Below are 12,879 nucleotides of genomic sequence, written 5' to 3' on the forward strand. Positions count from 1 at the left end.
GACCCACCGCCAAACTGGTCAAGCTGGATGATTTCTGCAGGCAATATTTCATTCACCATGGCGTCTCCAGACTCTGTCACGTGCTCAGTGTGAACCTGCTCTCATCTGTGAAGAGAATGGGGTGCCAGTGGCAGACCTGCTAAATCTGGTGTTCACTGGCAAATGCCAGTCAAGCTGCATGGTGCTGGGCTGTGAGCACAGGTCCCACTAGAGGACGTCGGGCTCATACCACCCTCATGGAGTCTGTTTCTGACAGTTTGGTCAGAAACATGCACACCAGTAGCCTATTGGGAGACACAGCAAACCTTGCGACGGCAATTATGGATGTGCCATCCTGGAGGAGTTGGACTACCTGTGCGACTGGAATGGGCTGCAGGTACCACCTCAAGGACACTAGCAAAACTAGAGAAGAATCAGGAAGGAAGGATAAGGAGAGCGCAATTGCCTGTGGCCACCACCAGCAAAACTATTCCCCTTTTGGGAGTTGCCGCTCCACTGCACCTGTTCTCATGTTCATTTGCATCACAACAGCTGACATTGATTCACAATCACTTATGCTTCTTAACTGGACAGATGCATATTCCTGAAGTTTAATCAACTTGCTTCCCTTAATTTTTTTGAGCACTGTACTTTTTGTAAGAGTTGTGCTTGGTATAACCGTATTAAGAAATGTTCACAGATAATGGCTGCCAAAGTTGCTTCCACCAGGTACTATGGAGTGTAAAGACATTATGCAAACATGATATCTTAATTGTATTTATTTTTCATCATTCATTTAAAGAAATTGATTAATCATTTTTATTTTACTCAAGGATTTCATCCTTTTAAAGATTATATTATAGTTCAGTCTGCATTGAATGTAAAAGTGATCTACTTGAAAATGTATGACAAGAAAATCTAACTAAAATCTACTATAGAGCTTAGCCCATTATTTTATGAATAACGGGCAAATAGTGCACAATCCAGATGTAAGTGCAAGTACCCCAAAATAGCTCACAGCTACAGCTGCTGCCCAAGGTCTCACGTGTATTAACCCAGTGAGTATAATATCTAATAAAAATGTATTCTTCAATTGTCCATCAATTAAAAAAGTAACAATTTCTCATCCACCCTGACAGAGGCTTCTGTGTAGACTTTTACGACCAGTGGCCAAAAATCCCGGTGTGAATCCTTAACGGTTAGAAATCATGGAGGCAGAGTTGATATTGGGGAAATGCAGTGTACACATGATTTTAATGATAAAAGACTAAAGATGCACATAGCCCCAAGAGGGGCCATAAGAGGCATTATAACAGTAAAAAAAAAAAAAAAGAAAAAAAAAGAAAATACATTAAGAAAGAGCTTTGTGGCTACTTGAAGAAGGGAAATTCTCTCTCCTTCATTCAATCCCAGAAGAGCAATGTCCCCTTCCTTTTGTTTCAGCTCCTTTCATTAGCTGGTAACAAGGTCTGGGTCCATTAATGCTAAAGGATGAAAGATCACCATATGAATTAAGGTCAGCCTTAGGGACTAGTCCTTCCTCCTTTTTCCTGTCCTTCCTGGCATCAGTTGAGATACTGTCCCGGACGGCCTGTCAGATTTCTTTAAACCTGCAATAAAAGTTGAGATGAACCCTGTTTAAAAATTGACCAAATGCAAACACATTCCAGTCATTAAGATAGGAACCAGATCATTGCATCTGATTCATTTAATGTAATTTCATATTCGAGGACTTACGGTTAAGCAACGAAACCACAACTGAACCTTCAATTGAATATCCACTTTGAAAAGTTTTGCAAAGTAACAGAGTCTCCAGCTCTTCGCTACTTTTTTGTTCAAAGAGATGCTGACGATATTGGGTTAGTTTGGGAAGTGGGATAAATGGGGGGCAGCACTGTTTTGGGCATACAGCCTTGCTATAATTGACATAATTATTTGAAAGCACCAATATACAGAACCAGTCAAAAATCTGGACACACTTACCCATTTGGTACACAAGTGTGTACAGTAAGTGTGTCTAAACCTTTGACTGGTACTGTATGACAAAGTGTGAGTTAGTTTGGGACTTGGAAGAAAGAGGTGCTGCATGAGAGTGCTTGGGGACATGCATAGTTGTAAATATGGGGGTGGATACAGCTTAATTTTACCTTCAACACTGTTTTGTAGGTCAAACAGATGGACACCTTGGATACTAGTGATACTGCGTTATGAGAAAACCGGAAATCTTACAGTGCATTAGGGGTAATGTGATATTTCCTAACATTTAGCATTTGTTGAACACATCCCATTAATGTCAGATATTAGTATTTTGTCCAAATTATCAAACAGTTAAAAATTCTGATGTTCAATTACACCTTGCATGAAATTATCTGCAAAATATTTCAGTTGAATTATTTGAATGGGTGTCCAAAATGCTAAAGCATTAGCATGCCAAAACTATGTCAAGGAAATTAAACCAAAACATTGCTTGCTGTCAAACTTTAGCATAAACTGCTAACATATTAAAGAAAATCAATGTTGTTTGTAATTATGATGAACCAACCCTTCAATGTAGCTGCTGAAGATTAATATCTGCATGATCATGAAATTGTGCTAAAAACTGAAGTCAAACATTCAAGACAATCATGAGCAATGGAACTCATTATTCAACTATATTGAACTATGGGAATATACTGCATGTCAGAGGACAGAAGCAAAGTCACAGGTTGATTGTGATTGAAAACTGACTGCGATTGAACAAATTGTCAGCAACTGACAATTTTTAGTCTGGAAGCAACTTTAGAATTAAACAATGAATGACTAACCTTTAGGTCAGGCTAATTTAAAGCCCTGCTGGAAAGCTATATATTTTTCCAGTAAAATTGCAGGTTGCCTCTAAAGTAGCCAGTCATTTCTCTACCCCTGGGTAATGTCATTTTTAATCAGGCAGCCCAATTCCAATCTATTTTTCACCAACTGATCTACGAAAGAATCAGATCAGCTCTATAACTGGGAAAAATATAATTATTGGGATGTTTCATGGGCATATTCATCCGGAAAATAAACAGTGTTGGGTTTCCTGCCTGCTAATATGGGTGCCAGTGGTGTAGTTGCTCACCCTCTTTGTCTGGGGCTGTGGCCACACCAGCCCCTCACCTCCTTATACACCAGCCTGGACAGGAGCTGGAGACACATGGGAGAAATTTTAAGCCAAGTAAAGTAAACAAAATGCATACATGAAATAGATAGGACAAAACATAAAAACAACAATATAAACGTAAAAACAAACCAAGCACGCAAGGATATCAGCGGTGATCAGCATGAAGAAGACATTGTTCCATCCAGTTGGAGAGATGAGTCCTGCTAACAGGGGACCTAGTGCGGCACCTACAGGAGTTACAGAATACCAAGAGCAGATCCTTACATTTGCAACAACAATCATCAAAACTCTGCCTTTAGAAAACTATATGATTTACAATGGAAAGTTATTTTATATTGCTATAAGCCATGAAATGTATAAAACAATATTAATAAGTGTATTAGCAAAGCCATTATTAAGCATTAATATAAATGCCAAAACAGGTGACAAAAAATACAAACGTTCCTTCATGCAATGACTCATATGCACGGAACTCCATCACGAGTTACTATTTCAAGCATCAAGACAAAAACCAGATGAGAAACAGCAATCTCTGAGTGGCCCAGACATTCCCCACATACCTATAGACCCGGTTCCGTCAATAATAGCTGTAACCGTTGACAGGGCCCTAGAATTCCCTTTCAGGCTCTCATGCGTCCCCTACAAACAGAACAGTTGTCATTATGAAACAGAATTCAGTCATTAAACATGAAAGACTTGGGCTCTTTCCCAACAGGAGGGCCCTTAAATCTGCTCCAACATAATTTAAGAACGGATGGTTTGGATGTAAAACATTTGTCCCATCTTCAATAAGTACTGTACCCCACTTCCCCCCCAAACATATTTTGAAAAGCATACATGGGAAATACTCTTCATAACTTCATAATCTTGACTTAATACCTTTTACATTATATATTTTAATTAGTACGTTTCTACTACCTGCTGTGTACCTCATTAACTAGGGCGTATCAAGTCTTTTTTGGTAACACCAAAACACCAGCGTTGTTCAAATTGTTAATAAAATATAAATATATACAAGCAATATGCCACAATAGCAAGTCCATGAAGTTCATCAGCACTGAACTGTTGCTTCAACATACAGTACAACACAAACCTAACTACCCCAGGAACCGTGGACTTGCAGAGCATGTTGAGCTGTGGGTGAGATGTGGCAATGAGGAGATTACCTCCTTTGTTTGACTTTGGGAGAGCTGAGGACCCCATGTGAGAGGCACGCTGCAGTGCAGTCTGGGACTGATGTGCTTACCAGGTCAGCAGACACAGCGGTGGTGATGAGGGCGTAAGGGCCGTTCACCAGGGCTCCACACACCAACAGCATTCCTACAGGGCAGAGGCACAACCCAGCACTGTGAGGGAAATCAGGCATGTGAAGCACGCCAGTTAGCAGATTAAGGCGATTTCTGTAGAAGCGTTTCATTGTGATATGCAGTTATGATGGTAGCCTTATTTAAGCTGAATGCATCGATTTTAAGTCACGCTAGATTAGGGAGTCTGCAAAATGACTAAGTGCAAATGCTAAACCCACAGGAAAAAAATTACAGTGTATAACATTGTAAAATGTGTACAATTGGAGCATTGATGTACTGTAGTCAGCAGGAGGGAATGACGCCAAAATGTCTCTATGGCTAGAAATTCACATTTAATTCATCTTACCGATAGTGGTTGCTAGGCTATACTGTCCAATGTAGTTGTACAGGAACAGCTAGAATGGCAACAAAACAAACGTTAAGACTGGATTGAGGGTAGAACGTGGCATTCAGAAGAACTTTCACATGATGTTCTAAGCCACATACAGAACCAAAGGAAAACATTGAGCTATGCTGAAAAACAGATTAACACACTACTGCCAAAGAGCTCACAACCTATCACTAAATGTTTCTCTGGCCTGGGCTGAGTTGCAAGCGCAGCCTCATTTCATACATTACGAAGTCATATTTACACTGGGTAGTGATTACGGAATCAAAACTCTGACTGAGAATTTCCCCTATTTGCAGGTGAATATGTGTCCAATTTACAGGCCTTTGTCCTTTCTTAAACTAAAGTGTATTTAATACCCTCAAATTGTCAAAGAGAAGTGGTAAGAGTACTATAAAAACTAAAGATATGCTAGAAATGCCCATAGAGTTACACATGGTTAAAAATGAAAAGTCCTGTCTTTATCAGAATCACCTTCACTGGCCATATACTTTTCCACACAATCCAGAGTTTAACTTGATATTATGTGTGTATACATACTTACCATAGGAGCAGCCACGATTAACATGACACAGCAGGTAAAGGCTCTGCCTCCAATTTGGTCAGACACTAGTCCAGCCACAATACCCCCTGCAGACACACAACCCACATTTAACATACACACGCTCTGAAAATGTTCTCCCATGGCATTTGGAAAGCTACACTGACAATCAAGACCATGGTCTGTTTTGTTAAGGACCACTTCTGTCTGTACAGCATTTCCCCAATACAAATGTAATTGCAGCCGGCCACCATTGCTTAATGACGCCGCACACGTTAGAACATGCTTACAATTAATTTGGTGATGGTAAAAGACTTTCAGTGTAAACTTTAATGACTTTTTAATGACTTTCATGACGACAAATCCAGATGATCATCTCATCTTCATCCGCTTATCCCTATCAGGTCGCCAAAACACCAGCAATCATAACTTCTTTAATGTTCTATGACATTATATCACTTTGAATAAGTGAAGTAAATTGTGTAGACCTTAGGAAATAATATGTAACTTTAGAGCAGCAAAAACTGTAGGTTAGCCTTTTCAGGGCATCAATTGTGTTCTATAGGATGTTTTAACCTGAAGGCAGGATGACTCAAATGACTTATGTCCCAACTCTGACCCAATAATTGTAACCATATGAAATGGTCAGGGAAGATTTAAGGTTGGTATAATGGTAGCTTTTGTAGCAGTATGTTAGGAACAGGCACTAACCCTGGTCAAATGCCCAATTAGTCTATGCAGATAATTTTAAATGTACACTCACCTAAAGGATTATTAGGAACACCATACTAATACTGTGTTTGACCCCCTTTCGCCTTCAGAACTGCCTCAATTCTACGTGGCATTGATTCAACAAGGTGCTGAAAGCATTCTTTAGAAATGTTGGCCCATATTGATAGGATAGCATCTTGCAGTTGATGGAGATTTGTGGGATGCATATCAAGAGCACGAAGCTCCCGTTCCACCACATCCCAAAGATGCTCTATTGGGTTGAGATCTGGTGACTGTGGGGGCCATTTCAGAACAGTGAACTCATTGTCATGTTCAAGAAACCAATTTGAAATTATTCAAGCTTTGTGACATGGTGCATTATCCTGCTGGAAGTAGCCATCAGAGGATGGGTACATGGTGGTCATAAAGGGATGGACATGGTCAGAAACAATGCTCAGGTAGGTCGTGGAATTTAAACGATGCCCAATTGGCACTAAGGGGCCTTTAAGTGTGCCAAGAAAACATCCCCCACACCATTACACCACCACCACCAGCATGCACAGTGGTAACAAGGCATGATGGATCCATGTTCTCATTCTGTTTACACCAAATTCTGACTCTACCATCTGAATGTCTCAACAGAAATCGAGACTCATCAGACCAGGCAACATTCTTCCAGTCTTCAACTGTCCAATTTTGGTGAGCTCGTGCAAATTGTAGCCTCTTTTTCCTATTTGTAGTGGTGATGAGTGGTACCCGGTGGGGTCTTCTGCTGTTTTAACCCATGAGCCTCAAGTTTGTGCGTGTTGTGGCTTCACAAATGCTTTGCTGCATACCTCCCAGTAACTGAGCAGATTGTGAAATACTCAGACCGGCCCGCCTGGCACCAACAACCATGCCACGCTCAAAATTGCTTAAATCACCTTTCTTTCCCATTCTGACATTCAGTTTGGAGTTCAGGAGATTGTCTTGACCAGGACCACACCCCTAAATGCATTGAAGCAACTGCCATGTGATTGGTTGATTAGATAATTGCATTAATGAGAAATTGAACAGGTGTTCCTAATAATCCTTTAGGTGAGTGTAAGCTCCTCACTCCAGATTAAGGCATCCACTAACATCTTTCAGTGGGGGCAGATCTGACAAAAACACCATCACGCTCAAAATGTGAAGACTTAAGTGTTATGTGAACCTTCACTATCCACTGTATCATGAACAGAGAATTCCTATGTCTTTTGTGTAGGCCTTGCATGTTTGGTTTGGTGTAGGCCTTGTTATGACTACAGAGTACACACAAAACATCCAGGCCACTCAGAAGAGCTTCCTTATGTCTAAAATTATCTCACAGATTACTGGACCATAAAACAGGTTGCATAAGTCAATAACATTATGCTGAAGACTTACCCACAATTCCTCCAACATCAAATAGTGTTGACATGTCCCCAGCTGCTTTGGGGTCAAAATGGGCTGAGGAAACAACCATTGAATAAGTTGAGTGACGCAACAAATCAAATAAAAACCAATGCATCTTCCACAGAAAGCAAATCATTGTCAGTTTATAAGTATTTTAACCATCCATTTAAAGTACAAGTTTTAACAAACAGAAGGTGCTAAACTGAGTACATACCAACATTAGAGATATAGAGAGGGAGCCAATAGAGGAAGGTGTAGCTAACAAGCTTAGCGAACAGCAGACAGAGGGAAAACTCCACCACACCCTGTACAATAATAACACACAAATGACAACATTTTGGAAGAGTTGAAACAGGAATTCATGACGTAGCCTCCATTGTCATGGTGTTGCCCAGGCTTAAATGGAAAGTCGTTGGTGACGTCCACTTACGGGTATCCGGAGGGCCCCACAAAAGCTGATGGCCTGCGTTTGCTCCAGGTCTGGCTCAGAGGAGATGGAGTTGTACTGGTCAGGACTGCTGAAGATCTCCTCGTTACTGGACGAGTTCTGTAAGAGAGGCTCCTTCTCGTCGTCCTCCTGTTGATACAGAGCAACAAGCATAGCGGTTCTACATAGGGCCGTCAATTGTGTTATGTTTTTTTCCCCCTGTTCTTTTAACATATTAAGTATTTGGAAGACATGGGGAAATAATGTAATGACAAAACCATGGTCATTACTAATCATGAGTCATCAGGTCCAATCGGAGGCTGGCGGTTGGCCATGTGGTTGGAAAAGTGGGACGGCCACTGGCCCTAGAATCATACCTCAGGTAGCCACGACACATACATTGCAGCCCTGCTCCATGCACCCCCACAATTAACCTCAGGTGTTTCTTGGTTGTACTCACATGATGCTGTGGAGGGCTGCAACCAACATCTTCCGGCCCTGTGACATAAGAGCTTGCACTTACAAACTTGCCCAGAACATGAGTGTATTAATTCGAAAAACCACTAATATTTAATACGGTTTACATTTTGACACTATGACCCACCCAGCCTCAATGGGTCTTAATGGATTATATAAAATCGAGCACTATGGACAAGCTGTGGCGAGTTTTAAATAAGGTTTGAGCGTTTCAAAGCAATTACACTGGCCCACTTCAGGATCCTTCTGTCGATTCATTAAAACCTAAAAAGGCAGAAGTGATCATAGATCATCGACCACACTCTGCTTTATCAAACGTAATTAATAAAGGCTCACTCACTCTCCACCAGGAAAAAGAAGCAGAGCACACCCGTAGAGGCAATGATGACTCCGGGCACAATGAAGGACATGCCCCAAGCCGAGGACACGAAGAGGCCAGCGATCAGCGAACCCAGGATGTTGCCTACAGAGGTGTGGGAGTTCCACACACCCATGATGAAACCTCGTCTGCAGGTAGAGGGACGTGCACACACACACACACACACACACACACACACACGACAGAAATGAGAGGTGGATTTCATTTGAGAAAAACGTGAATTTGCTATGAACAGGAAGACAATCCACATACTCTGACTAATAGCGACATTCATTCAACATTTTTTGGAATTTATTTCAGTGGATTTTATATGCTTTGATTGAGACATTAGAAGAACTCAGCATAAATGCTGAAGACAACTTTGTTGTTTGTTTCAATCAAAGCAGCTGAAAAGTGCAAACTGGAGAAGACTGACCGTGAGTAACCGAAATAAAATATAAAATAAGGAACTGATACTGCCTGTAGTCAGCAGAGCTGAACAGGTCTAGAGTAAGGCTGTATGTCACTCACTTCCCCTTTCCAAACCAGTTCCCAACACAGGCCACCACTGCAGGCCAGCCTGTCGTCTGCACCAATCCGTTCATCGCCTAGGGAAGGAAGAGACTGAGATTTTGAAATGCTTTTGATTTTAGCATAAACTATACACTTATGCTGAACCATATGAGAGACAGAGAGGAATAGAGACACACTATGTATCCCAACAAGAGAGCAATAAAGACCAAGGACAAGAGAGAACAAGAAAGAACTTGAAAGAGATACAAAGACACTGATAAAGGGATGTTTGGGAGAGCTGCCCAAATCATTACATTTTTAAAACAGCCTTGAGAAAAGCATTGGCATGGAAATAATCTCTCCACCTCCCTCCTGCTCATCGTCATATGATATGCTGACCTGTCATGTGATAGTTCCTAAAGCTCAAATAGCAACATTTACCAGGTTTTCTGCTTACAACTCAAGTTTAGTTTAGTTGATGCATAAACTCAGATTGGAAAATTCTAAATGTGCATGCATATGCAAAGGTTATTCATGAACTTCCTACTCTTGTTTCCCCCCCCCATATAAATGTTGTCTGTTATGCACAAAGTCCAAGAAAACTGATTAAAACAGAGAGACTACCTAAGGTAGCTAAGTTGTAGAGTGAGATTGAATGGTATTGAAGGAGTTTTAACCGGTACCTGGACAAAGGCGTAGTACCATATTGAGTGGATGTTCCAGTAGAAGCCCAGGCCAAACAGACATGTAAACACACCACTGAGAAGCATCCCAGTTGTCAGGTAGTAGCGCAAGGGAACGCGCTCGCCAAATATACCGCTATCAAAATATAACACGTCAACCTGTGAACATCTTGAAGTAGGGTCTAACACACACACAAAACAACACAAATAAGGTACATATTTCGGCTTACCTGATAAACATGCCAATGGCATAAGCAACCAGGAAGGAATTGTCCACTGCTCCAAACAGTGTCTGATAGTTGTCCTGATCTGCAGAAAACATGATCACAGAAAATGTTAATAGTGCAATGTGCTGTCCCAATGCTTTACAAGCAACATCCGAATAATTAATCTGACATTATGTGCTATCAATATATAGGTTATAAAAAAACTCTTTGGACAAAGTTTAGGGACATATTTTTTTTTAAATGTACAAAGAAGTCAAGTAAAGTAAAAAACTAACCAAAAGGGGCCCAGTCACACCAGGTTTCATTGTTAGTTCCATTGAGGTTTGGCGGTCGAATGACAGTGGAGCAATTTCTGTGCAGTTCACTCTGTATACACATGACAATAACCAGGGATTATACAAATGGGCACCAAACACTCAGCCTTCAAGACACAACTGGCATCTACATCTCTAACTAAAAACATAATCAAAAATGATATTGGTAAAAAGTCTAATGAGGCTTGAGTGCAGTGGTGCATGTGGACAAAAACACCAGAGCATTTTTGGTGCTAGTAACAGGTAGTGTTACAATAGAAAACTGACAAGGTGTGACTTAAATGACAATGTTTAATACAGGTTTGAGAAGTCACTGTATCACCTTGACAATGCTGATGGGTTTCCGGGAGAGATGATAGCTGGTATAGAAGAGGAAGGTGAGAAAGAGAGTGAAACCTCGGTACCTAGACAGAAAGTAGAGTAGAACAGCTCATTCTAATGTCATCCAAAGCAAATACCATAACCTAACTTTTTACAAAACACACCCTCTCAGGACACTTTGCACATACACATTTTATTTTGACTGTTTTTTTTTTTGCAGAAATCTGACAAACAGTATGAAACGGTCTTTGCTGCTTTGAGTAGGACAGGAATCTAGGGGCCTTATGATGTTAGGGGCACACTACGCACGAAGGTAGCTAGCTACACCGCACACAGGGAATACTCTGTACTGGCTTGTTTACATTTCCTGGAGTGGAAAGGCAGGTTTTACCTCAGAGTTAGATTCATAGGCTTAAAAGGTACCTCTGCAATCTAGTGTAACCTTTTCCTCAGGCAAATGGTGCACAAAACATAATGTGTCCAAAACGACACGTTAGAGAACTACTTTTTACCAGAGCATCATGGACCATGGTCAAGATTAGGGCACTACAATTTAAAATAGGATGCCATTTCAGACCCAAACATTTGGGAGAGAGTGAACGCTAGTGTTCAGGACAAACCCTGCTTTGACCATTACAGTCCAACTGACTATAAAATCTAGGAAAGAGTGTGACTTATCTTCATGGAAAAAACTGTATCAGCGAGAGCTTTACTTAGAAACTGTAGGGGCAGCCTTAGGAGTTATTAAAAGAAAAATGTCAGAGGGTATTTTAAAGAGCCCTTTATTCTTGTTACTCAAAATATGAACCTACTGGCTCAAAAATCTACCCCAAATGGTTCTTACAGGACGTAATAACAAGTTTTAAAGATCTATTGGAATAACTTATACAATGTGCCCCCACATTTAAACGTGAAGAACCCCTATAAGACCAGCCAAGAAACTTCGTTTTAAAATGTAGATGGTGGAATTGTAGAAATCTAACATGGTAGATAGATGGCGTTTTACACCAGATTACGTTTACAGATATATAAATAGGGAAACATAGTTGGCCTACGTCTAGACTTTTAAAAAGCTTCTCTAACTTTTAAAGCAGAATATCGGTAGTGCATTTAGGCCTCATGTTCTCCAAATCATTACAATATAATACGGTCATGCCATTTATCACACTTTAATCCAAAGTGACTTAATCACTGAAGTCTAGCTGATTAGGTACAAAACAGCCGTTTGGCCTCCCCCATCATCAGCCTGTATTATAGCACTGCAAATACTCCTGTTTGCATGGATCACACAATAGAATTAAAAGATAGTGAAAACCTACCAGCTGTCTCTTGAGAAGGACGTGATCAGTCTAATGCCGGGAGCCAAAGAAGACCTCATGTCTTTGGTAGTGTAGATATATCTTCGTATTATTTTTTTAAATGATTAAAATTCTCTACAGTCATGGTTTCAAAAACGTTATTTCGTGTGCCTTCGGTGCATGAATACTAGGTAAATAATTGCTAGGACATCAGAAATCTCTAAAATTAGCGCACACAAAAAAATAAAATCGATACATGGGACGACTTCTTTTCACATAGGTTCAAGCTTAGGTTACTTTAAATTAGCGCATATTTTTTCTCATTTCATTAAAAACATTGTTTTCTTGCTTTAGTTTAAACTGCATAAGTAAAAAATAAAATAAAAACACTCCGCGAACTGATCAAAAAAGCTTCAGCCGCTTGGCAATTCCTACTTCCTGATGCTGGAGTTGAATCTCGGCAAACGTAGAATTTCCATTAATTTCCATGCTTGCTCGAGTCTACTGATAGCATTTAAAGCCGTTTCCTATAAATACTTTATACACACCGTGTCACATGGACACTATGTATGCATAAATTGACGGACTGTGTCCATAATTGTTTGAAGGCAGCCATTCCATAATGTTTTCCAAGCCAAACCGCCGCAACAAAACTAACCGAAGACTTCCGAAGTGTGTGGACATGTGATTCCCACGTCTGACGTAACCACATTAACAGAGCGATGACAGGGCCATGTTAATTAAGAAAACGCTGTACAACAGTTGCGATTCCTACATGTTGCA

The 12,879-nt window shown here is 40.5% G+C and overlaps 1 protein-coding gene across 1 annotated transcript; it reads right to left on the bottom strand.

The window, feature by feature from the left end:
• Nucleotides 1-1,199: 1,199 nt before the first annotated feature.
• Nucleotides 1,200-12,772, bottom strand: slc37a2 (solute carrier family 37 member 2). Its single transcript, XM_010870312.5, has 18 exons — nucleotides 12,118-12,772; nucleotides 10,800-10,881; nucleotides 10,439-10,529; nucleotides 10,167-10,245; nucleotides 9,937-10,072; nucleotides 9,272-9,348; nucleotides 8,723-8,889; nucleotides 8,366-8,403; nucleotides 7,909-8,055; nucleotides 7,693-7,783; nucleotides 7,470-7,532; nucleotides 5,358-5,443; nucleotides 4,772-4,820; nucleotides 4,365-4,438; nucleotides 3,679-3,757; nucleotides 3,248-3,345; nucleotides 3,077-3,141; nucleotides 1,200-1,589 (listed from the first exon to the last, which is right to left on the bottom strand). Exons 1-18 carry the CDS (start codon nucleotides 12,174-12,176, stop codon nucleotides 1,574-1,576), a joined length of 1,497 nt encoding a protein of 498 aa, XP_010868614.1. The 5' UTR covers nucleotides 12,177-12,772; the 3' UTR covers nucleotides 1,200-1,573.
• Nucleotides 12,773-12,879: the final 107 nt, after the last annotated feature.

The sequence above is a fragment of the Esox lucius genome, chromosome 7, assembly GCF_011004845.1.
Source record: "Esox lucius isolate fEsoLuc1 chromosome 7, fEsoLuc1.pri, whole genome shotgun sequence".
NCBI classification, from domain to species: Eukaryota; Metazoa; Chordata; class Actinopteri; order Esociformes; family Esocidae; genus Esox; species Esox lucius.

What these genes read in the sequence shown, in the direction of transcription:
- slc37a2 (XM_010870312.5), bottom strand. Translation starts at nt 12,176, where the DNA reads ATGAGGTCTTCTTTGGCTCCCGGCATTAGACTGATCACGTCCTTCTCA. An exon ending in CCGCTGTGTCTGCTGACCTG is followed by an intron (nt 3,758 to 4,364) that starts GTAAGCACATCA and finishes TTCTGTTTGTAG; the next exon opens with GGGACGCATGAGAGCCTGAA. An exon ending in TGACGGAACCGGGTCTATAG is followed by an intron (nt 3,346 to 3,678) that starts GTATGTGGGGAA and finishes TAACTCCTGTAG; the next exon opens with GTGCCGCACTAGGTCCCCTG.